This window comes from Lagenorhynchus albirostris, chromosome 4 (assembly GCF_949774975.1).
Source record: "Lagenorhynchus albirostris chromosome 4, mLagAlb1.1, whole genome shotgun sequence".
NCBI classification, from domain to species: domain Eukaryota; kingdom Metazoa; phylum Chordata; class Mammalia; order Artiodactyla; family Delphinidae; genus Lagenorhynchus; species Lagenorhynchus albirostris.
In genome coordinates, this window is record NC_083098.1 from 34925543 (window position 1) to 34952819 (window position 27277).

Sequence of the window (27277 nt, forward strand, 5' to 3'; positions counted from 1 at the left end):
AAGATGATCCAAAATCTTGGAAATAGAATAGAGAAAATGCAAGAAACATTTAACAAGGACCTAGAAGAACTAAAGAGGAAACAAGCAACAATGAACAACACAATAAATGAAATTAAAACTACTCGAGAAGGGATCAATAGCAGAATAACTGAGGCAGAAGAACGGATAGGTGACCTGGAAGATAAAATACTGCAAATAACTACTGCAGAGAAGAATAAAGAAAGAAGAAAGAAAAGAACTGAGGACAGTCTCAGAGACCTCTGGGACAATATTAAATGCACCAATATTCGAATAATAGGGGTCCCAGAAGAAGAAGAGAAAAAGAAAGGGACTGAGAAAATCTTTGAAGAGATTAGAGTTGAACACTTCACTAATATAGGAAAGGAAATAGTTAATCAAGTCCAGGAAGCACAGAGAGTCCCATACAGGATAAATAAAGGAGAAACATGTCAAGACACATATTAATCAAACTTCAAAAATTAAATACAAAGAGCAAATATCAAAAGCAGCAAGGGAAAAACAACAAATAACACACAAGGGAATCCCCATAAGGTTAACAGCTGAACTTTCAGCAGAAACTCTGCAAAGCAGAAGGGAGTACCAGGACATATTTAAAGTGATGAAGCAGACAAAACTGCAACCAAGATTACTCTACCCAGCAAGGATCTCATTCAGATTTGATGGAGAAATTAAAATCTTTACAGACAAGCAAAAGCTGAGAGAGTTCAGCACCACCAAACCAACGTTACAACAAATGCTAAAGGAACTTCTCTAGGCAGGAAACACAAGAGAAGGAAAAGACCTACAATAACAAACCCAAAACAATTAAGAAAATGGGAATAGGAACAAACATATTGATAATTATCTTAAATGTAAATGGATTAAATGCTCCCACAAAAAGACACGGACTGGCATAATGGATACAAAAACAAGACCATATATATGCTGTCTACAAGACACCCACTTCAGACCTAGGGAAACATACAGACTGAAAGTGAGGGGATGGAAAAAGATATTCGTGCAAATGGAAATCAGAAGAAAGCTGGAGTAGCAATTCTCATATCAGACAAAATAGACTTCAAAATAAAGACATTTACAAGAGACAAAGAAGGACACTACATAATGATCAAGCGATAGATCCAAGAAGAAGATATAACAATTGTAAATATTTATTCTCCCAATAAAAGTGCACCTCAATACATAAGGCAAATACTAACAGCCATAATAGGGGAAATCAACAGTAACACATTCATAGTATGGGAGGTTTACACCCCATTGGTTAACAATGGACAGGACATCCAAAATGAAAATAAAAAAGTAAACACAAGCTTTAAATGATACATTAAACAAGATGGACTTAATTGATATTTATAGGACATTTCATCTAAAAACAAGAGAATACACATTTTTCTCAACTGCCCATGGAACATTCTCCAGGATAGATAATATCTTGGGTCACAAATCAAGCCTTGGTAAATTTAAGAAAATTGAAATTTTATCAAGTACCTTTTCCGAACATAACGCTATGAGACTAGATATCAATTACAGGAAAAGATCTGTAAAAATTACAAACACATGGAGGCTAAAAAATACACTACTTAATAATGAAGTGATCACTGAAGAAATCAAAGGGGAAATCAAAAAATACCTAGAAACAAATGACAATGAAGACACGACGACCCAAAACCTATGGGATGCAGCAAAATCAGTCCTAGGAGGGAAGTTTATAGCAATACAATCCTACATGAAGAAACAGGAAACATCTTGAATAAACAACTTAACCCTGCACCTAAAGCAATTAGAGTAAGAGAAACAAAAAACCCCCAAAGTTAGCAGAAGGAAAGAAATCATAAAGATCAGATCAGAAATAAATGAAAAAGAAATGAAGGAAATGATAACAAAGATCAGTAAAACTAAAAGCTGGTCTTTTGAGAAGATAAACAAAATTGATAAACCATTAGCCAGACTCATCAAGAAAAAAAGGGAGAAGACTCAAATGAATAGAATTAGAAATGAAAAAGGAGAAGTAACAACTGACACTGCAGAAATACGAAAGATCATGAGAGATTACTACAAGCAACTCTATGCCAAAAAAATGGACAACCTAGAAAAAATGGACAAACTCTTAGAAATGCACAACCTGCCAAGACCGAATCAGGAAGACATAGAAAATATGAACAGACCAATCACAAGCACTGAAATTGAAACTGTGATTAAACATCTTCCAACAAACAAAAGCCCAAAAGGCGAATTCTATCAAACATTTAGAGAAGAGCTAACACTTACCTTCTCAAACTCCTCCAAAATATAGCAGAGGGAGAAACACTCCCAAACTCATTCTATGAGGCCAACATCACCCTGCTACCAAAACCAGAGAAAGATGTCACAATGAAAGAAAACTAGAGGCTAATATCACTGATAAAAATAGATGCAAAAATCCTCAACAAAATACAGGAAAACAGAATCCAACAGCAAATTAAAAGGATCATACACCATGATCAAGTGGGGTTTATTCCAGGAATACAAGGATTCTTCAATATACGCAAATCAATCAATGTGATACACCATATTAACAAATTGAAGGAGAAAAACCATATGATCCTCTCAATAGATGCAGAGAAAACTTCTGAGAAAATTCTACACCCACTTATGGTAAAAAACCTGCAGAAAGTAGGCACAGAGGGAATTTTCCTCAACATAATCAAGTCCATATATTACAAAGCCACAGCCAACATCGTCCTCAATAGTGAAAAACTGAAAGCATTTCCACTAAGATCAGGAATAAGACAAGGTTGTCCACTCTCACCACTCTTATTCAACATAGATTTGGAAGTTTTAGCCACAGCAATCAGAGAAGAAAAGGAAATAAAAGGAATCCAAATCGGAAAAGAAGAAATAAAGCTGCCACTGTTTGCAGATGACTTGAGAGTATACATAAAGTATCCTAAAGATGCTACCATAAAACTACTAGAGCTTATCAATTAATTTGGTAAAGTAGCAGGATACACAATTAATGCACAGAAATCTCTGGCATTCCTGTATAATAATGATGAAAAATCTGAAAGTGAAATTAAGAAAACACTCCCATTTACCATTGCAAGAAAAAGAATAAAATATCTAGGAATAAACCGACCTAAGGAGACAAAAGACCTGTATGCAGAAAATTATAAGACACTGATGAAAGAAATTAAAGATGATACAAATAGATGGAGAGATATACCATGCTCTTGGATTGGAAGAATCAACATTGTGAAAATGACTCTACTACCCAAATCAATCTACAGATTCAATGCAATCCCTATCAAACTACCACTGGCATTTTTCACAAAACTAGAACAAAAATGTTCACAATTTGTATGGAAACACAAGAGACCCTGAAGAGCAAAATCAATCTTGAGAATGAAAAACGGAGTTGGAGGAATCAGGCTCCCTGACTTCAGACTATACTACAAAGCTACAGTAATCAAGACAGTATGGTACTGGCACAAAAACATAGATCAATGGAACAGGATAGAAAGCCCAGAGATAAACCCACATGCATATGGTCACCTTATCTTTGATAAAGGAGGCAGGAATGTACAGTGGAGAAAAGACAGCCTCTTCAATAAGTGGTGCTGGGAAAACTAGACAGGTACATGTTAAAGTATGAGATTAGATCACTCTGTAACTCCATACACAAAAATAAGCTCCAGATGGATTAAAGAGCTCAGTTTAAAGCCAGAAATTATCAAACTCTTAGAGGAAAACATAGGTAGAACACTCTATGACATAAATCACAGCAAGATCCTTTTTGACCCACCTCCTATAGAAATGGAAATAAAAACAAAAATAAACAAATGGGAACTAGTGAAACTTCAAAGCTTTTGCATAGCAAAGGAAACCATAAACAAGACCAAAAGAAAACCCTCAGAATGGGAGAAAATATTTGCAAGTGAAGCAACTGACAAAGGATCAATCTCCAAAATTTACAAGCAGCTCATGCAGCTCAATAATAAAAAAACAAACAACCCAATCCAAAAATGGGCAGAAGACTTAAATAGACATTTCTCCAAAGAAGATATACAGATTGCCAACAGACACATGAAAGAATGCTCAACATTATTAATCATTAGAGAAATGCAAATCCAAACTACAATGAGATATTATCTCACACTGGTCAGAATGGCCATCATTGAAAAGTCTAGAAACAATAAATGCTGGAGAGGATGTGGAGAAAAGGGAACACTCTTGCACTGCTGTGTGGGAATGTGAATTGGTACAGCCACTATGGAGAACAGTATGGAGGTTCCTTAAAAAACTACAAATAGAACTACCAGACGACCCAGCAATCCCACTACTGGGCATATGCCCTGAGAAAACCATAATTCAGAAAGAGTCATGTACGAAAATATTCACTTCAGCTCTATTTACAATAGCCCAGATATGGAAACAACCTAAGTGTCCATCATCAGATGAATGGATAAAGAAGATGTGGCACATATATACAATGGAATATTACTCAGCCATAAAAAGAAATGAAATTGAGTTATTTGTAGTGAGGTGGATGGACCTAGAGTCTGTCATACAGAGTGAAGTAAGTCAGAAAGAGAAAGACAAATACCATATGCTAACACATATATATGGAATCTAAGAAAAAAAAATGTCATGAAGAACCTAGGGGTAAGACAGGAGTAAAGACCTACTAGAGAATGGACTTCAGGATATTAGGAGGAGGAAGGGTATACTGTGACAAAGTGAGAGAGTGGCATGGACATATATACACTATTAAACATAAAATAGATAGCTAGTGGGAAGCAGCCGCATATCACAGAGACATCAGCTCGGTGCTTTGTGACCACCTTGAGGGGTGGGATAGGGAGGGTTGTAGCGATGGAGACGCAAGAGGGAAGTGATATGGGAACATATGTATATGTATAACTGATTCACTTTTTTATAAAGCAGAAACTAACACACCGTTGTAAAGCAATTATACTCTAATAAAGATGTTAAAAAATTGTTATAACCAATAAGCATTAGTGAATCACTATTTGCTATAATTATTATGAGTAAAAAGGAATATTTACTTCATTCAATCAATGACTATGGCTAGTTCAAATATATTAAATACAGCACAAAGAATCTCACTGGAAAGAAACACAGTGCACAAAAATACAGTGAAGAAGGAGAGTTTAGCAGATTTCATTTAATCTGAAACACAACATTCAAAGTACAGCATCACCAAATGGTTTGTCACTTATTAATCTCTGTAATCTAGTGGCAGAGAAGGAAGCAGAGTAGACACACAGTGCATGGACTATAGAAGACACTGAATGGATTGTTGGCTGGATGTCTGTATAAGGCTGTCCATTCATCTACCTAATTACCTATACCCATTTTATGGCCAATCTTATGAATGGAAACAACGTAGACATGGCAAACCAAAACTTCTGGTTATCTGCCTCTTATAAGATGGTACTCAGTCAGCTTCTATTATCTTTGTGTACACATAAACAGTCTTAATATCAGTTTGTAACTGTTAAGAAAGCAATAAGAGAAAATCAGGTTAACTGCACCAAGAGTTTTTTTTTAGCTAAATATGCAACCAAGCTTCTAAATAATAAGATAAATATTGTTTAAAAAGAAATATAACAATATCTGAAAACTGTTGCATGCTGAATAATTGTCTCTTTTGAATGGGCTTTAGAACCATTCATCTATAAATTTAAAGAGCAGAGAAACCTACTGTGTACAAGAGAAAAATTTAAGAATGATGGGGGTAATGGCATTCTAGAGCTTATCCTTTAAGTAAAAGTTAAAAATGGGATCAGAATTTACAGACCACACATGTTCAGTCCTTTGATTGGCCCATTGAAAACTAAGTGAATGAGATAACTAAGTGGCTACTTCATTCTCTAATGAAATAAACGCAGGATTTCTGGAGTAAATCATAACATATTTTACAGAGCAGAGCAATACAGTACAAGGTGGCATTGAACTAGTGGGCTGGGAGCATGCCGACACCTGGTCTGGAGTCAGTTGGCTCCAGCTTTTTATCAAATTACTAATGGATTCAGACTGACTCTATAAGAGTCAGAGTAGGCCAAGCTTTTTTAGCTGACACATTCTCAACGATACAAATAACTCTCATTCATTAAAGTACTGTTGAATTTTCTTCTTGGAATAAGTAGTAGCTTGTTAGGTCAGCTGCAACAATTGGGTGGTCATTTTGGTCCTTTTCCAGAAGTCAGCTTAACCAAATGCTCCACCGCACACAAGCAAAATGTGACAAATTCACATCTCATAAATCGGCCCTGTAATATCATAGAGACATCCACGTAGAGACCCCTCCATATACAGTGACTTTGCCTTAATATAAAATATTTCTAGGCCATAGAATGGTATTATAGGAGTCCATGGGAAAATAGAAAATCTTTAAAAACAGTTTTTAGAGTCCCCAAAGATAATGTGAGATACATAATTTATTACTTTATTCTATCACACATTCTGAGCCATGAATCTCTATGTCTAAATGATGCAGAATGTGAAAATTTCCAGCCACCAGGAACCAATGGCACAGAAATGTCTCCTTAGAAGACACTTAGATTCCTAAAACATATTCCCCCAAAGTCCTTCAACTTTACAATGGAGACAGAACAGAAAAGCTGATGTGTGGAGCTGTAAGGAAGTCTGAATTCTGTTGAAACACTACCTTCTCTTTTGGGGACTTTTAAATATTTTTCTTAAGCGTTTACACTCAGACTTTACAGACAGTTTGGTATTCAAACATTTCAACCTTATTCACTCCATGATTATATTTCTATGATTTGAAGGTTCATAATCCAGGTTTTAGAAAGGCCAAAAAGAGTGAATAACAGTAAGTCCTAGTAAGAAATTCTAATGCATTTAAGGAGTTTCATTCAAAAGGAATAAAATTGAACTTTCATTTTAAGCTCTGGAAAGAATAACTGTGTGTTTCTGGAACATCCAAGCAAGCTTAATCTACCTTCCTGGCCACCAGCCAAGCTTCCATATGCAGCTCCCTCATATGAACATCTGTAGAGGTACTTTTACTGAAAATACAGGCACTGGCTAAAGGATAAGGCCATTCAAAGTCACATTTACAAGGGACAAGATACATTCACAAGGGACAACATAATAAAATGATAATGCTTAATGCGGAAATAAAATCTAGCTAAGATTTAAACTAAGAGAATTAAAGAGACTGATACAATGTGAGCAGTTGTGAGATGAAATTCAGAGCTTCCGAGTTCTAGCCATCCTTCACCTTTTCCTCCCTTTGGTGAGAACTATCATTTGGTTTCCCACAAGATGTTGGAAGGATTGGAGGCCACTGGAAAAAAAAGGCACAGTGGAATATAAACCCCAGCCTTCTGATTCAAAAGACCTTTCTTTCCCATGAATACTCTATAACAGTGATCAAATATACTTATAATGGATTTATGATGGAGAATTATATAACACTTGTGGGTGTTTTGTTTTCCAAATATCCCATATATGAAGCTGTGAATTACAGCTATATAACTTAGCAAAGCTTTAGGATATGATAAATAAAATAAAAATGACATAACTGTATTAGCCTATTGTTGTGTGCTCTTATGCCTAGAACTTTATTTCTGTTTCATTTCTTTTATTTTGTTTTTAATGAAGAGTAATTCAGAATATGAAAAAAGTACCAGAAATTTAATGATCAGTTGAGCCTCTCAGAACCAAGACAGGGTGAAGCCAGGAATGATAGAACTTTATCCCTTTATTCATTCAGAACTTTATCCCTCTTCTAGTAGGAAGACTTTTTCCAAGTATCTTTCAACCAAGGTTTCTTTTACTTTAAAACTGTTACCATGCATTTAGCATCTCATGATTAAACACACACACACACACACACACACACAGATACACACTCTAAAAACAAGGCAAATATATTAGTTTCCTATTGCTGCTCTAGCAAATTAACACATACTTAGTGACTCAATACAACACACTTTTCTGGGGACTAGGACAAGGTCATCTTTGGGGAATGGGGAGCATTATTCTGCCTACCATAGAAAGTAAGGCCAAATATTTTCACCCTCTGATTCTCAGGAGAAATGAGGACAAACATTTATAACTGAATGATTTCAAACTCTTTCATCCATAACTTTATTAGCTCAGTCAAGAAACTAAGTCCCATAGAGGAAATCTGGCTTGAAGCCTGCTTTTTTGTAATTAAACTTTTACTGGAACACAACCATGTCCATTCATTTGTGCATTGACTGGCCTCACCCAGCAACAGACAGGCTGCCTAAAGACCTCCTGAGCCCACAGCCCATTAGACACAGCCCTGCCCAGTAGATGGCCAGGACCCAGCTATACACACCAGTGAGAAGGCACCAGCTTCAGAATCCCCTGGGCCCTAGTGCTATCCCCCAGGAAGCCTGGCGTAGACTCTGGATCAGCCTCACACACCAGGGAGCAGAAAACAGATGTAAGAAAACCACAATCCCATAACCTGTGAACCTAACCTGCCCACAGCAGGCCAGACCCTGCCCTGGGACAAGCTGGGCACTGACCTTGCCCAGTAGCAGGCCAACACGAACTCCAGAACACTCCAGACCCAGTACCCACCTGTGTTTCAGGAACTGCCCCCACCCCTCCCACTAGTGATCTTATATCAGCTCTGGGACTCCTGGGCCCTGTAACCAGACTCCAGAACCTGATTCTGCCTTCCAGTAGTCCAGCACTAACACCAGGACTTGGTTTCACCCACCAGTGTGTGGGCAACAGCCCCGGAGTCTTATGTACCCTAACTCTTCCCATTAGTGAGCCAGCACTAGTCTTGGGGCCCCCCGGGGTTCTGCAGCTAGCTGCCTTGTGACCAGGCCCCACCAACCAGCAGCTGGCAGCCTCCACACAAGGCAGGTCCAAGCAACCAACCAGACCAGGGGCCAACCAAGCCTAATAGTCCACCCACATAGTCAGCCTGCCACAACTGAAGGACCCATGCAGGCCTAATAGGGAGAACTCCTAGAGCATATACCTTGGGTGACAAGAAGGGAGCACACTGCTGGGACACATAGGGCATCTGCAAAAGTCCCCTTCTCCAAGATGAGGAAACATAACCAACCTACTAGGTACATAAAAATAAAAATAGCAAATTAGGTAAAATGAAGTGACAGAGGAACATGTTCCATGAAGGAACAAAATGAAAACCCCAGAAGAACTAAATGAAGTGGATCTACGCAATCTACATGAGAAAAGGTTCAAGGTAGTGATTGTAAAGATAATCAAAGAACTTGGGAGGAGAATGATGCAAAAAACGAGGTTAGAAGGTTTAAACAAGGAGTTAGAACAGCCAAACAGAGATGAAAAATATTATAACTGAAATGAAAATACACTAGAAGGAATAAAGTGTAGACTAACTGATAGAGAAACAGATCAGCAAGCTGGAAGACAGAGTAGTGGAAATCACTGCAGATGAACAGAGAAAAGAAAAAAGAATGAAAAGAAATGAGGACAGTTTAAGAGACCCCTGGAACAACATCAAGTGTACTAATATTTGCATTACACTCTCAGAAGGAGAAGAAAATTGGTCTGATAATGAATTTTAAGACATAATAGCTGAAAACTTCCCTAACATGGGAAATGAAACAGTCATCCAAGTCCAGGAAGTGCAGAGTCACATATAAGATTAATCCAAAGAGGAACACACCAAACACTCCAACACATTGTAATTAAAATGACAAAAAGGGGGTCTTGAGAAGATGGCGGAAGAGTAAGATGTGGATATCACCTTACTCCCCACAAGATACATCAGAAATATACACATGGAACTGCTCCTATAGAACACCTACTGAACGCTGGCAGAAGCCCTCAGACCTCCCAAAAGGCAAGAAACTCCCCACATACCTGGGTAGGGCAAAAGAAAAAAGCAAAAACAGAGACAAAAGAATAGGGATGGGACCTGCACCAGTGGGAGGGAGCTGTGAAGGAGGAAAGGTTTCCACACACTAGGAAGCCCCTTTGCAGGTGGAGACTGTGGGTGGTGGAGGGGGGAGCTTCGGAACCGCAGAGGAGAGTGAAGCCACAGGGAGGGCAAAGCAGAGAGATTCCCGCACGGAGGGTTGGTGCCAACCAGCACTCGCCAGCCCGAGAGACTTGTCTGCTCACCCGCCGGGGCGGGCGGGGGGTGGGAGCTGAGGCTTGGGCTTCGGTCGGAGTGCAGGGAGAGGACAGATGTTGGTGGTGTGAACACAGCCTGAAGGGGGCTAGTGCACCACAGCTAGCCGGAAGTGAGTCCAGGCAACACTCGGGACCTGCATAAGAGGCAAGAGACTTTTTCTTGCCTCTTTGCTTCCTGGTGCACGAGGAGAGGGGATTAAGAGCACTGCTTAAAAGAGATCCAGAGATGGGAGCCAGCAGGGGCTATCAGCGCGGACCCCAGAGACAGGTATGAGATGCTAAGGCTGCTGCTGCAGCCACCAAGAAGCCTGTGTGTGGGCTCAGGTCACTATCCACACCACCCCTCCCGGGAGTCTGTGCAGCCTGCCACTGCCAGGGTGCCGTGATCCAGGGACAACTTCCCCAGGAGAACGCACAGCGAGCATCAGGCTGGTGCAACATCACACCAGCCTCTGCCACCACAGGCTTGCCCCACATCTGTACCCCTCCCTCCCCTCAGCCTGAGTGAGCCAGAGCCCCTGAATCAGCTGCTCCTTTAACCCCATCCTGTCTGAGTGAAGAACAGATGCCCTCAGGAGACCTACACGAAGACGCGGGTCCAACTCCAAAGCTGAGCCCCAGGAGCTGTGCGAACAAAGAAGAGAAAGGGAAATCTCTCCCAGAAGCCTCAGAAGCAGTGGATTAAAGCTCCAAAATCAACTTGATGTACACTGCATCTGTGCAATAACTGAATAGACAGAGAAACATCCCAAATTGAGGATGTGGACTTTGGGAGCAAGATATATTATTTTTTCCCCTTTTCCTCTTTTTGTGAGTGTGTATGTGTATGCTTCTGTATGAGATTTTGTCTGTATAGCTTTGCTTTCACCATTTGTCCTATGATTCTGTCCATCTGTTCTTTTATTCTTTTTTTACATTAAAATTTTTTTCATAACTATTTTTTATTTTAATAACTTCATTTTATTTAATCTTACTTTATTTTATTTTATCCTCGTTGTTTCTTTCTTTCTTTCCAATTTTTCTCCCTTTTATTCTGAGCCGTGTGGATGAAAGGCTCTTGGGGCTGCAGCCAGTAGTCAGTACTGTGCCTCTGACATGGGAGAGCCAACTTCAGGACACTCATCCAAAAGAGACCTCCCAGCCCCACGTAATACCAAATGACAAAAATCTCACAGAGATCTCCATCTCAACACCAAGACCCAGCTTCATGCAACAACCAGCAAGCTACAGTGCTGGACACCATACGCCAAACAACTAGCAAGAGAGGAACACAGCCCCATCCATTAGCACAGAGGCTGCCTAAAATCATAAGGCCACAGACTCCCCAAAACACACCACCAGACGTGGACCTGCCCACTAGAAAGACAAGATCCAGCCTCATCCACCAGAACACAGGCACTAGTCACCTCCATCAGGAGACCTGCACAACCCACTGAATCAACCTTAGCCACTGTGGACAGACACCAAAAACAATGGAATCTACGAACCAGCAGCCTGCGAAAAGGGGACGCCAAACACTGTAAGATAAGCAAAATGAGAAGACAGAAAAACACACAGCAGATGAAGGAGCAAGATAAAAACGCACCAAACCTAACAAATGAAGAGGAAATAGGCAGTCTACATGAAAAAGAATTCAGAATAATGATACTAAAGATGATCCAAAATCTTGGAAATAGAATAGAGAAAATGCAAGAAACATTTAACAAGGACCTAGAAGAACTAAAGAGGAAACAAGCAACAATGAACAACACAATAAATGAAATTAAAACTACTCAAGAAGGGATCAATAGCAGAATAACTGAGGCAGAAGAACGGATAAGTGACCTGGAAGATAAAATAGTGGAAATAGCTACTGAAGAGCAGAATAAAGAAAGAAGAATGAAAGGAACTGAGGACAGTCTCAGAGACATCTGTGACAGCATTAAACACACCAATATTTGAATTATAGAGGTCCCAGAAGAAGAAGAGAAAAAGAAAGGGACTGAGCAAATCTTTGAAGAGATTATAGTTGAAAACTTCCCTAATATGGGAAAGGAAATAGTAAATCAAGTCCAGGAAGCACAGAGAGTCCCATACAAGATAAATCCAAGAAGAAACATGCAAAGACACATATTAATCAAACTGTCAAGAATTAAATACAAAGAAAACATATTAAAAGCAACAAGGGAAAAACCACAAATAACACAAAAGTGAATCCCCATAAGGTTAACAGCTGATCTTTCAGCAGAAACTCTGCAAGCCAGAAGGGAATGGCAGGACATATTTAAAGTGATAAAGGAGAAAAACCTACAACCAAGATTACACTAACCAAGAAGGATCTCATTCAGATTTGATGGAGAAATTAAAACTTTTACAGACAAGGAAAAGCTGAGAGAGTTCAGAACCACAAAACCAGCTTTACAACAAATGCTAAAGGAACTTCTCTAGGCAAGAAACACAAGAGAAGGAAAAGACCTACAATAACAATCCCCCCAAAATTAAGAAAATGGGAATAGGAACATACATATCAATTATTACCTTAAATGTAAATGGATTAAATGCTCCCACCAAAAGACACAGACTGGCTGAATGGACACAAAAATAAGACCCATATATATGCTGTCTACAAGAGACCCACTTCAGATCTAGGGACACATAGAGACTGAAAGTGAGGGGATGGAAAAAGATATTTCATGCAAATGGAAATCAAAAGAAAGCTAGAGTAGCAATTCTCATATCACAGAAAATAGATTTTAAAATAAAGACTGTTACAAGAGACAAAGAAAGACACTACATAATGATCAAGGGATCGATCCAAGAAGAAGATATAACAATTGTAAATATTTATGCACCCAACATATGAACACATCAATACATAAGGCATATACACACAGTCATAGAAGGGAAAATCGACAGTAACACTTTCATAGTATGGGATTTTAACACCCCACTTTCACCAATGGACAGGACATCCAAAACGAAAATAAATAAGGAAACACAAGCTTTAAATGGTACATTAAACACGATGGACTTAATTGATATTTATAGGACATTCCATCCAAAAACAACAGTATACACATTTTTCCAAAGTGCTCATGGAATATTCACCAGGATAGATCATATCTTGGGTCACAAATCTAGCCTTGATAAATTTAAGCAGTTGAAGTCATATCAAGTATCTTTTCTGACCACAACGCTATTAGACTAGATATGAAAGACAGGAAAAGAGCTGTAAAATATACAAACACATGGAGGCTAAACAATACACTACTTAATAATGAAGTGATCACTGAAGAAATCAAAAAATACCTAGACACAAATAATAATGATAATACAATGACCCAAAACCTATGCGATGCAGCACAAGCAGTTCTAAGAGGGAGGTTTATAGCAATACAATACTACCTTAAGAAACAGGAAACATCTCGAATAAACAACCTAACCTTGCACCTAAAGCAATTAGAGAAAAAAGAACAAAAAAATCCCCCAAAGTTAGCAGAAGGAAAGAAATCATAAAGATCAGATCAGAAATAAATGAAAAAGAAATGATAACAAAGATCAATAAAACTAAAAGCTGGTCCTTTGAGAAGATAAACAAAATTGATTAACCATTAGCCAGACTCATCAAGAAAAAAAGGGAGAAGACTCAAATCAATAGAATTAGAAATGAAAAAGGAGAAGTAACAAGTGACAATGCAGAAATACGAAGGATCATGAGAGATTACTACAAGCAACTCTATGCCAATAAAATGGACAACCTGGAAGAAATGGACAAATTCTTAGAAATGCACAACCTGCCGAGACTGAACCAGGAAGAAATAGAAAATATGACAGACCAATCACAAGCACTGAAATTGAAACTGTGATTAAAAATCTTCCAACAAACAAAAGCCCAGGACCAGATGGCTTCACAGGCAAATTCTATCAAACATTTAGAGAAGAGCTAACACCCTTCCAAAATATAGCAGAGGAAGGAACACTCCCAATCTCATTTTACGAGGCCGCCATCACCCTGATACCAAAATCAGACAAAGATGTCACAAAGAAAGAAAACTACAGGCCAATATCACTGATGAAAATAGATGCAAAAATCCTCAACAAAATACTAGCAAACAGAATCCAACAGCACATTAAAAGTATCATACACCATGATGAAGTGGGGTTTATTCCAGGAATGCAAGGATTCTTCAATATACGCAAATCAATCGACGTGATACACCATATTAAGAAATTGAAGGAGAAAAACCATATGATCATCTCAATAGATGCAGAGAAAGCTTTTGACAAAATTCAACTCCCATTTCTGATAAAAACCCTGCAGAAAGTAGGCATAGAGGGAACTTTCCTCAACATAATAAAGGCCATATATGACAAACCCACAGGCAACATTGTCCTCAATGGTGAAAAACTGAAAGCACTTCCACTAAGATCAGGAACAAGACAAGATTGCCCACTCTCACCACTATTATTCAACATAGTTTTGGAAGTTTTAGCCACAACAATCAGAGAAGAAAAGGAAAGAAATGGAATCCAAATCAGAAAAGAAGAAATAAAGCTGTCACTCTTTGTAGATGACATGATACTATACATAGAGAATCCTAAAGATGCTACCAGAAAACTATTAGAGCTAATCAATGAATTTGGTAAAGTAGCAGGATACAAAATTAATGCACAGAAATCTCTCGCATTTCTATATACTAATGATGAAAAATCTGAAAGTGAAATCAAGAAAACACTCCCATTTAACATTGCAACAAAAAGAATAAAACATCTAGGAATAAACCGACCTAAGGAGACAAGAGACCTGTATGCAGAAAATTATAAGACACTGATGAAAGAAATTAAAGATGATACAAATAGATGGAGAGATTTACCATGTTCTTGGATTGGAAGAATCAACCTTGTGAAAATGACTCTACTACCCAAAGCAATCTACAGATTCAATGCAATCCCTATGAAACTACCACTGGCATTTTTCACAGAACTAGAACAAAAAATTTCACAATTTGTATGGAAACACAAAAGACCCCAAATAGTCATAGCAATTTTGAGACCCAAAAAAGGAGCTGGAGGAATCAGGCTCCCTGATTTCAGACTATACTACAAAGCTACAGTAATCAAGACAATATGGTACTGGCACAAAAACAGAAATATAGATCAATGGAACAGGATAGAAATCCCAGAGGTAAACTCACACACATATGGTCACCTTATCTTTGATAAAGGAGGCAAGAATATACAGTGGAGAAAAGACAGCTTCTTCAATAAGTGGTGCTGTGAAAACTGGACAGGTACATGTAAAAGTATGAAATTAGAACACTCCCTAACACCATACACAAAAATAAACTCAAAATGTATTAAAGACTTACATGTAAGGCCAGACACTGTCAAATTCTTAGAGGAAAACATAGGCAGAACACTCTATGACAAAAATCACAGCAAGATCCCTTTTGACCCACCTCCTAGAGAATGGAAATAAAACCAAAAATAAACAAATGGGACCTAATGAAACTTTAAAGCTTTTGCACAGCAAAGGAAACCATAAACAAGACCAAAAGACAACCCTCAGAATGGGCAGAAATATTTGCACATGAAGCAACTGACAAAGGATTAATCTCCAAAATTTACAAGCAGCTCATGCATCTCAATAACAAAAAGCCAACAACCGAATCCAAAAACGGGCACAATACCTAAATAGTCGTTTCTCCAAAGAAGATGTACAGATTGCCAACAAACACATGAAAGAATGCTCAACCTTATTAATCATTATATAAATGCAAATCAAAACTACAATGATATATCATCTCACACCGGTCAGAATGACCATCATCAACAAACATACAAACAATAAATGCTGGAGAGGGTGTGGAGAAAAGGGAACACTTCTGCTTTGTTGGTGTGAATGTACATTGATATAGCCACTATGGAGAACAGTATGGACGTTCCTTAAGAAACTAAAAGTAGAACTACCATACAACCCAACAATCTCACTACTGGGCATATACTCTGAGAAAACCATAATTTAAAAAGAGTCATGTACCGGGGCTTCCCTGGTGGCGCAGTGGTTGAGAGTCCGCCTGCCGATGCAGGGGACACGGGTTCATGCCCCAGCCCGGGAAGATCCCACATGCTGCGGAGCGGCTGGGCCCCTGAGTCATGGCCACTGAACCTGCGCATCCGGAGCCTGTGCTTGGCAACGGGAGAGGCCACAGCAGCGAGAAGCCCGTGTACAACAATAACAAAAAAAAAAAAAAAAAAAAAAAAAGAGTCATGTACCACAATGTTCATTTCAGCTCTATTTACAATAGCCAGGACATGGAAGCAACCTAAGTGTCCATCAACAGATGAATGGATATAGAAAATGTGGCACATATACACAATGGAATATTACTCAGCCATAAAAAGAAATGAAACTGCGTTATTTGTAGTGAAGTGGATGGACCTAGAGTCTGTCATACAGAGTGAAGAAAGTCAGAAAGAGAAAGACAAATACTGTATGCTAACACATTTGTATTGAATGTAAGAAAAAAAAGGTCATGAAGAAACTAGGGTTAAGACGGGAATGAAGACACAGACCTACTAGAGAATGGACTTGAGGATATGGGGAGGGGGAAGGGTAACCTTGGATAAAGTGAGAGAGTGGCATGGACATATATACACTACCAAAGGTAAAATAGATAGCCAGTGGGAAGCAGCCACATAGCACAGGGAGATCAGCTTGGTGGTTTGTGACCACCTAGAGGGGTGGGATAGGGAGGGTGGGAGGGAGGGAGGCACAAGAAGGAAGAGATATGGGAACATATGTATATGTATAACTGATTTACTTTGTTATAAAGCAGAAACTAACACACCATTGTGAAGAAATTATACTCCAATAAAGATGTTAAAAAAAATGACAAAAAGATAAAGAGAGAATATTAAAAGTAGAAAGGGAAAAACAACAAATAACATACAAGGGAACTCCCATAAGACTATCAGCTGATTTTTTCAGCAGAAACTCTGCAGGCCAGAAGGGAGTGGCACAGTATATTTAAAGTGATGAAAGAGAAAAATTTCTACCCAAGAATTCTCTACCCAGCAAGGTTCTTGTTCAGATTTGATGGAGAAATCAAAAACTTTACAGACAAGCAAAAGCTAAAAGAATTCAGCACCACCAAACCATCTTCACAACAAATGTTAAAGGAACCTGTCTAGGCAAAAAAGAAAAGGCCACAATTAGAAACAAGAAAATTACAAAATGAAAAAGTTCACCAGTAAAGGCAAACATACAGCAAAGGTAGGAAATCATACACATACAAGCTAGTAAGGAGGTTAAAAGACAAAACTAGTAAAATCACCTGTATTCAGAGCAAGCAGTTAAGGGATACACAAAAGAATTAGACATAAAATATGATACCCAAAACAGTAATCATTATGGGAGGAGAGTACAAATGCAGGGATTTTAAAATGCATTTGAAATTAAGAGATCAGCAAATTAAAACAATCACATATATACATAGACTGCTATAAAAAAAAAACCTGTGGTAACTGCAAACCAAAAATCTATAATAGATATGCACACATAAAAAGGAAAAGGACTTTAAAAACATAATACTAAACACAGTCATCAAATGACAAGAGAAGGGAAAAAGGAAGAAAAAAAAAGACCTACAAAAACAACCCCCAAACAATTAACAAAGTGGCAACAAAACATGCATATCAATAATTACCTTAAATGTAAATAGACTAATTGCTCCAGCCGAAAGACACAGAGTCGCTGAATGGATACCAAAACAGGACCCATATATTTGCTGCCTACAGGAGAATAACTTCTGATCTAAAGACACACATAGACTTAGAATTCCCTGGTGGTCCAGTGGCTAGGACTCTGTGCTTCCACTGAAGGGGGTGTGGGTCAGAGAATTAAGATCCTGAGAGCCATGTGGCATGGCCAAAAAAAAAAAAAAAATAGGCACACATAGAAAGTGAGGGGATGGAAAAAAGTATTCCATGCAAATGGAAATCAAAAGAAAGCCGGAGTAGCAATACTTATAGTAGACAAAATAGACTTTAAGATAAAGACTGTTACAAGAGACAAAGACACTACATAATGATGAAGAGATCAATCCAAGAAGAAGATATAACAATTGTGAATATACAGGCACCCAGCATAAGAGCACCTAAATATTGAATATAGAAAGCAAATATGAACAGACATAAAGGGAGAAATTGACAGTAACCCAATAATATAAGGGGACTTTAACACCTCACTTACATCAATGGACAGATCATCCGGACAGATCATCCAGACAGAAAATGAATCTGGAAACTCTGGGCTTAAATGACCCATTAGAGCAGCTGAACTTAATAGATATGTAGAGAACACTCCATTTGAAAGCCACAGAACACATTCTTTTCAAGTGCACATGGAACATTCTCCAGGATAGGTCACATGCTAGCCTACAAAACAAGTCTCAGTAAATTTAAGAAAACTGAAATCATATCAAGCATGTTTTCAGATCACAACACTTTGAGACTAGAAACCAATTATAAGAAAAAAACTACAAAAAACACAAACACATGGAAGCTAAACAATATGCTACTAAACAATCAGTGGATCACTAAGGATTGAATTTCAAATTTATAAGGCTACACAAAAACTTGATCATGGTTGAATTTTCAATAAAAAATTTAGATTATTATCATAATTATGATTATTATTATGATATCATACAGCAGCATTTATTGGCACTTAATAAAGCACTGTGCCAAATACGTTGTATACAAGTTCATTTTGTATACACACAAAATTTGTAAACAGCAGCTTCAATTTCCAGATGAAGAAATCAAGGTTTTAAAATAAGTATCTTCCCAAGATAACACAACTAGTAAGTAGAAGTGCTAGGATCTAGACAGAAGTCTCTGCTGTATATCTGTTTAATCATTTATTTAATCATTGTAATTTTGTTAGGATGTTATTCTAACAAATTTTCCTAATCATATTAGGAAATATGATTATTTTCCATTTAAATCATTGCATAAGTGTACACAGCAATTATGGATCTCTTTCTTCTCTGATGCAGGATGCTGTAAGGAAAAATAAGATTTTTCTGTAGAGACAGAATGCTTAAGCTTGAAGGTAGTTAGACTCCTACTACCTTTATAAACTTTCCAAGTCATCTAAATGCCTGGGACTGCTTCCTTATCTATAACTGTCATTTATGACATCAACTTCTGGTAATATACAAGATACCACTTTGAAACCATTGGGAACTATACACACAGTCTTAGCCTAAGTACAGTTTTAAGAGATACAAATGTGCCCAAGCTACATTTTACAATTTGGAGAGCATTTTCAAGAAATGGAAAACTTAAGAACATTCATATTTTTACTTGTAGAATTTCATATGAGAGAGTGACTATTTTAGAATTTTTAAAAATGACACTCCCAGGGTCTCTGGATCCCAGCTCCCTAGCTTACTGCATTTATATGAAGGTAATATTCCAGGGTCTTATAAAGATAAGAGAAGGTATATACAAGAATGCAAAAAATCCTCAAGAACCACTATATTGACTCATACACACAATTCTACTTGATTTTCATATTTTGCTTTATAATAGGGAATTCATGACTTAAAGACAAAAATTGATGATTATGTTCATTATGTATAGATATAATTTATGTTATTATTGTATTCAAATTGCTATTTTATATTACTGGATAGAATTTAGTATTGAATTAGAAAAAAATTACCTTTAAATATTTCCTGTTTGTATACTAGGTGGTATACTACAACCTAACAGTATTCTGACTGCACATTCTGGACTTTGCCTAGAGAAAACTACTCAGGAGAGTATAGGCAGTAACTCATTTGTGTCATCTTTACTTTCCCAAATATATGCTGTCTCATACACTTAAATGCATGTGTGGGATTAAAGATGGCTACACATTCTTTGCTACTTCTCCCATTGAGTCATGAAGTCTAATATTCTTCCCCTTCAATACTGGTTAGCTTTTTTGATTTGCTTTACTATAGAATGCATAGAGGTAATGTTCAGGAGCTACTTAGGTATTCCCCTAGGCCTCTTGGAACACTCTTTTTGGGGATCCAGAACTTCCATGTAAAGGGTATGGTTCCCCTGAGACCACCATGCTAGAATGGTCATGTGTAGGTGCTCTGGTTGTCCCAGCTAAGTCAGCCTTCTAGCCCTCCCTACCAAGGTGACAGACATAAAATTAAAGCCAACTTGACCCTCCCAACCAGACCATGCCCCAGGTGAATATCACTTACTGACCTCAATCAACGCCATGGGCAACTGAAGAATTGTCAGCAAAGCATTACTCAAATCATGACCTCTTCCCCACAAAACCATGGGATATTATAAAATGGTTCTTGTTTTAAGTCATGAAGTTTTGGGTTAGCTTATTATGAAGCAGTAGATAACTAGAACAGTGCATAAAAGGTAATAATTGCATATTAATGCCAGAAGTCTTAAATTTCCATAAATCAGTAATAAACTACCACTACTGATAGTTCAGTCCTTACACATAATTATTGTACACTAGATATAGATAACCACACTATGGTAAATAAATACTATGCACAAGAATGCTTGTATCTCACAAAGGGCACTGAATTTTATTGTAATTCCTCTCATATTCCATAATGGCAAGATTATCTAAGTAACCTAAATAATATTCATTTGTAGTCTTACAAATAAACCAAATTAACTAAAATAATGGTTATCTCAGATGCAGTGAAAGAGGCTTGCTTATACCCATAAGCCACTACTTGCACGTCACTCAATACAACTCTATGTTAAGTTAAAGGAGTATCTGGGTTAGAAAGAACAGTAAGACTCTCAAAATTCATAAACAAGGTGTTTTTAAAAAATATATCATGGAATTGTCTTCAGGGACAATTTCCTTTTCTTTGCTTCTGTATGAATAGGTAAAATATTTAGAAATGTTTTCTTATTTTTCCACACAGCCTAAGGTAAGAGGAGTAAATATGAGTTGTAAAGAAAGTTTCATGGCGCACACAGGGACACCAAATCTTTTCTTTGCCTTTTCTTTTTTGCCTTGGCCTATAAAGAAACTAGCTTAGAACTGAGTATCTATCAGTAGCTCTTGACCTAACAGGATTAATAGATTTCAGAATTTTCCAAGTTTCCTTGGAATCTATTTTCCAAATTTAGTTTGGGTTCAAGTTCCTCCATGAAAATTAAGGATCCTAAAGAAACCAAACAAAATGCATTTATTTTAAACAATATATCTTCTTGATCAAATCTCCTGTATAATAAATGTCAAAACATATAGGTAGGTAATTGAATGGTTTGAATATTACAAACAGTGCTGGCCAAATGTCCATTGGCTGAGATCCGTAACAGATAGTGGTTTCAGTTTTAAAGTAGGTAAGATTCATTAACAGTTGTATTACAAGCAGGAAGACAAAAATAGTAAATGTAAGCAACAATAATGTCAAAATGGTAAGAGTTAAAAAGTATAGAACTAAAATATCACTTGAAGTTGGTAGCTAATCTGTTACAACACACTTTCTACTGATCCTGATTGTTAGAGTGATATTGTGAGTCAGGTTTTATATAAACATGATTAATGAAATAAGAGAGTGGAATCAATATTATGCTCTGATTCAGAAAACTTGGAGTGGCAAAAATGTGTTTTAACAAGTCTTCCAGGTTAATTCTGATGCCTGTTAATATTCTGGCTTAGACTGTGACTACTTCTACAAAGATCACAAAGTCAAATACTTAAAACAAAGATCAATAGTTGCATTAAATCTCCTTTCCTTCTAAAAATTATCTTCTTAGGATACTAGCATGTATGACCATTGTTGAACAGACTCTCCTGATCTTCAAGTGGAATATTTGCCTGTAATTCGTAAAGAAGCAGACTGTCCTAGAGTTGAAAGGGATGCTCAATAAACTGAAAGGTACATAATTGAGAAAAAATAAATTATTGACATTTTTTCGAGTTAAGGTATATTAGGAGTTCTATTTCCCCTTGGATATAGAAAGCTGGGGCTAGTGTTCCTTCTAACCTAGCAAGAAAACCTATGTAAAGTAAAAAAATCACAACTTTGCTGAACACATCAAAGAGCCAAAGTCACTAGTCAACCAAGTAGTATCAAATCCACTGACTCTCAGCCCTGCCAAGGAGAGATGAGACACGAGCATGTCACCAGTGACAGACTACAGCTAGAAGAGATGCTGGGTGCCATATAACTAGGTTAGATGCATTCAGCTACAATTGTAATGTATTGTAAAGGTCAGCTGTGGACTAGAGTATAGCACCCTAGGAGCTGTAGACACAAGAGTTTGCACCCACTTGCAGGCTCTTCTCCATGGACTTCAATCTCCTGCTCATGAGAAAGACTGTGGGAAGAGTAGGAGTTAGGCAAGTACCTTTCTTGGTGTTGCAGGCTTGGAGGGGGAAGTGGTCACTGCTGGGAGAAAAGCATGAAGTCCTGTTGCAACCTTTCTCTGGAAAATAAAATAAGCCTCTGGAGGAGGAGCAGAAAACCTGTCACCACCAGGGCAAACATGCAGACCCACTGTAGCCACAGGAAAGCTTAAACAAACAAACAAACAAATAACACTTCCAACCCTGGGGAAGTCTTGGACTCAGGAGCCTACACCAATAATATCAGAGACCTGCTACAACTGGGAGAGGGAAAAGAAACTCTCCCATAGAAGACCAACCAGAGATAGATGGAGTTTGGCTGCCAGGAAGAGAAGAGGCAGGACCACTGAGAAAGGCTATTTCTAAGACCTAGAAACAGATCCTGCCCAAGGTAGAGAACCCTTTGTCCTTACCACCAGACTACCAAGAACCAAGCAGTGTGTAACTGCAGTCTATCACTGGTTGAGGGAAAAAAGTGTGAAGAGGGATACAATTTGTGATAGAGATGAAAGCAGAAGCTAAAGGTAAAGGAGAAACATTGAGAAAATGCATCTGAAATTCCAGCCTTCAATCTAAGAGAAAGGAATTAAAGCCAATGGTTCACTGAAGGTAATCATAGGAACAAGACAACCCAAACTCAGCCAATTACTGACTATATTCACTCAACAACATCCCTTCCCATATATACACATTCACTAACAGCCTAACAGAAGAGATGTAACCATTTCCAGACATAAAGTCTCTACTGTTAAACACAAAATGTCTGATGTTTAATCAAAAATTACATGACACACAAAAAGGCAAGAAGAAAAGCACAGTGTTAAGAGAGAAAATAATCAACAGAGCAGACTCAAACATGACCCCTATGTTTAATCTATCAAATGAGAAATTTCAGCAGAGATGGTGTTATGAATTGAATTGTGCATCCTGGCCAAACACATGCATTGAAGCCCTAAACCCAATGTGATTGCATTAGGAGACAGGTCCTTTAGGGAGGTAATCAAGGTTAAATGAGGTCATAAGGGTGAGGCCAGATCCCACAGGGCTAATGTCCTTATAAGAAGATGAAGAGACACCAGAGCATGCACTCTCTCTCTCTGTCTCTCTCTCTCCATATGTACACACAGAGGAAAGGCCAAGTGAGGACACAGTGATAAAGCAGCCATCTACAAGTCAGGAAAAGAGGCCTCACCAGACACCAGTCCCCACAGCCCCTTGATCTTGAACATCTAGCCTCCAGATCTGTGAGAAAATACATTTTTGTTGTTTTAGCCACTCAGTTTGTGGTATTTTGTTATGGCCACCTAAGCAGACTAATACACAGGAACTCTACTAAAAAATCAAATGGAAATTCAAGAAATAAAAAAACATGATAAGGGAGATAAAGAATACCTCTTTCAAACTCATAAGTAGACTTAAGACAACTGAATAGACAATCATTGAACTTGAAGATCAGCCCATAGAAATAACCCAAGCTTAAAAACAAAAAGAGTGGCAAAAAAAATAACAGAATTCAAGAGTTAAGGGATAATATGAAACAATCTCACATATGTGTAATTTGAATCCCAGAAGAAGAGAGACAATAATGCAGGAGGAGTTTGTCAAGAAATAATGGTCAAGAGTTTTCAAAAATTCATGGCAGTCATCACAACATAGATGCAAGAAATTCAAAGATTTCTCAGAAGGATAAATTACTAAACAGATAGACAGACGGACACACACACACACACACACACACACACACACACACACAGTCCCAGATACATTATATTCAAAGTACTGATAAAAAAATGTTGAAGGCAGCCATCAGAGAAAAGAATCATTATTTCCACAGGAATAAAATTAAGATTTACCACAGACATTAAAAACCATGAAGGACAGAAAATAGTGGAGTCAGGTATTTAAAGTGCAGCTGAGAAAACAAAATTGCTATCTTAGAATTTTATACCCAATGAAAATATCTTTGGGTATAAAAGACATACTCTGCACAGACTTACTCTACACGCAATATAAAAAGAAATTCTTCAGGGAGAAGGAATATGATACCAGATGAAACTTGGATGTACACACACACACAAAAGTCTTCAGGAAAATCCATTTTCCCAACTGCCTTAGCTATTGCACTGCTGAAAAGAATGCAGCCTTTGCATCTCAGCCCATAAGCTTCAGAGAGTGACCATCTCAGTCAGGGTCTTCAACAGGACTGGAAAGCAATCAAATCCTACAGTGCTGTTATCTTAGCACCTAGCATCCTTCCAAAGAGTGGCTGAAATGAATTGATGTCTCTTTTCAAAAAGTCATATACTGATATCTTACAAATTCGGTGATTGGAACTCCATAATAGGAATATGAATATCTCAGTGACAGTCTCTAATAACATTATTATTATGTTGCATATGAATAAGATGTCTTTATTGACCAAAAAACCCACTGAAGGAAAGGGTTCAAACAGACTTTCAAAATTAACTGGACTGGTCCAGTAAGCTACAGTGGACTGGTAGCCTCATTCTCAAGACAATTTCTTGTCCTTTGTTATGGTTCTTGTTAGACTGTCCTGAACTTCGTTAGTTGTCATTCCTTCCTGCTTTTGACAACAGCATATTTCAGAAAATTGTTAAAATTTCTATATTCCTATGATTCTATTTCTTTAAAGTATACTCTTCAAGTATTCTGTAGCTTATAATGAAATTTAAGATGTACTGTCAGATGACCAGGACAGAATGTGAGATTCATAGAATACAGGAGAGAGGACATATATTACATTCATATTTGAATTTGGAAGAAGTCTAATGATAACGGTACTCATCTAAAGAGGGCAACTACATTATGCAAAAATAATATTCCATAAACCATAAGACAAAATTAGTTTTATTATAAAAATACATATGCTTTGTATATGAGTCATATAGAATTGACACAACTGATAGAATTTACTATGCTGCATTGAAGTGAATACTTATTGCTTTCTTGCTGAATTTCTGATATTTTTGTTCCTTCATTTATATCTCCATTTGGAAACATTATTTCAATAAGATATTAGGAAGTAGAACATATTGTTTTGTAGTAATTTTGGTAATGCCTTTTAAAGCATCCCATCCAGGATAAGATGACTGTACAAGAACTACATGGCTACCATTACTATCACCTTGATCTAGGAAATCAGGAATTTATTTAGTGTTAGTAGGAAAACATAAGAAAGAAAGTCTTTCCCACCTGCCTACTAATTCAATTCAATTAAATAAACCTTCATTTTATTTATTTTATTTCCATGCACTAGCTGTGCAAGATACGGGCAGGCAGCTTAACAGAAAAAAGAACAACGTGCTCACTTACTAATTTGATTCGATGACCAGGAGTTGCACTGATTTCCCATGTGCATTCTTTCCTGCTTGGGTACTTGTCTGGCCAGTTGGGACTAGTGATGAAGCCACTTGGACTGTGAATCTTCTGTTCACACTCAGCTGTGCCAATAATGATAAAATCAATTAGTGTGGAAATCTAGCCCAGAACTGGGCCAGCAAGTAAGTAGCCTGTTTACACACTATCCTGATGAAAGATTTTCCTCAATAACTAATCATCACTCTAGTCTCCAGTATCATATTCATCTGCTTTGGTAAACCTGTTGCATAATCATTATCATAATCAGAAAATGTTTGTTTTTGGGTTCACATGAAATTGTGTTTACAATGAATTAAATAAATGTCTACAAGAAAATGAACTCTTTTTAACTGCTGGATCTGTAAGTTTAGATTTTAACAGAGCAACATTATTGACAATCAAAGCTATCAACTCTTGGTATGTGCAAAATATTTAATGCAATGCCACAACAAAAATGACTATGTCGTTTTCAGTTATTTTCTTCCTATTAACAGAAACATCATTTATAGCTAACTAGTATCACTAAGCCACTTTATGAAACATGTCTTTACATTTTCTCTCTCTCTTTGTTAAAGTATACACTTGAATACTTAAACCATAATTTTAGCTGCTTAAGTAAATTATCTGTCATTTCATCACAGTGAAATGAAGCACTAAGGGGGAAAATATGTAAACAGCTACTAGCTTCTGAATTAATTTAAGGAAATGTCATTCAATTAACATGAAATTTCTTTTAGGTCTTACAATTTAAACAACTTCATCTTGGAGGGGACCATCCAATATTGTTAATTTCAAACTTCAAAAGCATGTAATATCCTCAGACTGTATTCTATCTATATAATTTATGAAGTGTCACCCTGCACATCCTGGCTTAGGCTGGAAATTATTTGTTATGTATTGTGTAACCCATTCTAAAATACAATTAATTCTGTGAAATTTTCCAAGAAATCTCTGGGGAAATCCTCTACTATATGGAAAAAACACTTGTGGCACTACAGGGCTGCACAGTAAGGACAAAATGACTGACATTACTGTGCTGTTGGCACATGCTCTCCGACTAGACCTTTGCTTTAACTGTGCCGAGTTTCCATAGGGAGATTTGGATTCTTAACCAAGGAACACAAAAAAAGGGTGAAATTTAGCTCCTTTCAAACAATATAGGGTCATGCAGCAAGACAGTAGTCTTAAAGTCTGGATCCTGTCTTGACAAGGTTTCCTAAATCCCATTATCCCTGTCCTTGCCTTGGCCATATGAAGTGTGGAATCTCCCAGATCTGGCAAATAGTTTAGTTTATAAGACAAAGCCAAGAGGCTCACTGCTAAACTGTATAAGGCACCTGTACTATAGCAGTGGTGAAAGAA

The 27277-nt window shown here is 37.5% G+C and overlaps 1 protein-coding gene across 1 annotated transcript in view; it reads right to left on the minus strand.

Annotated features, from left to right (window-relative positions):
* TLL1 (tolloid like 1) overlaps positions 1 to 27277 on the minus strand; it is a 260424-nt gene that overhangs the window by 12259 nt on the left and 220888 nt on the right. The window contains exon 18 of the mRNA XM_060147159.1: positions 25871 to 25998. Coding sequence (XP_060003142.1) covers positions 25871 to 25998 — 128 coding nt within the window. The remainder of the gene's footprint in view (positions 1 to 25870; positions 25999 to 27277) is intronic.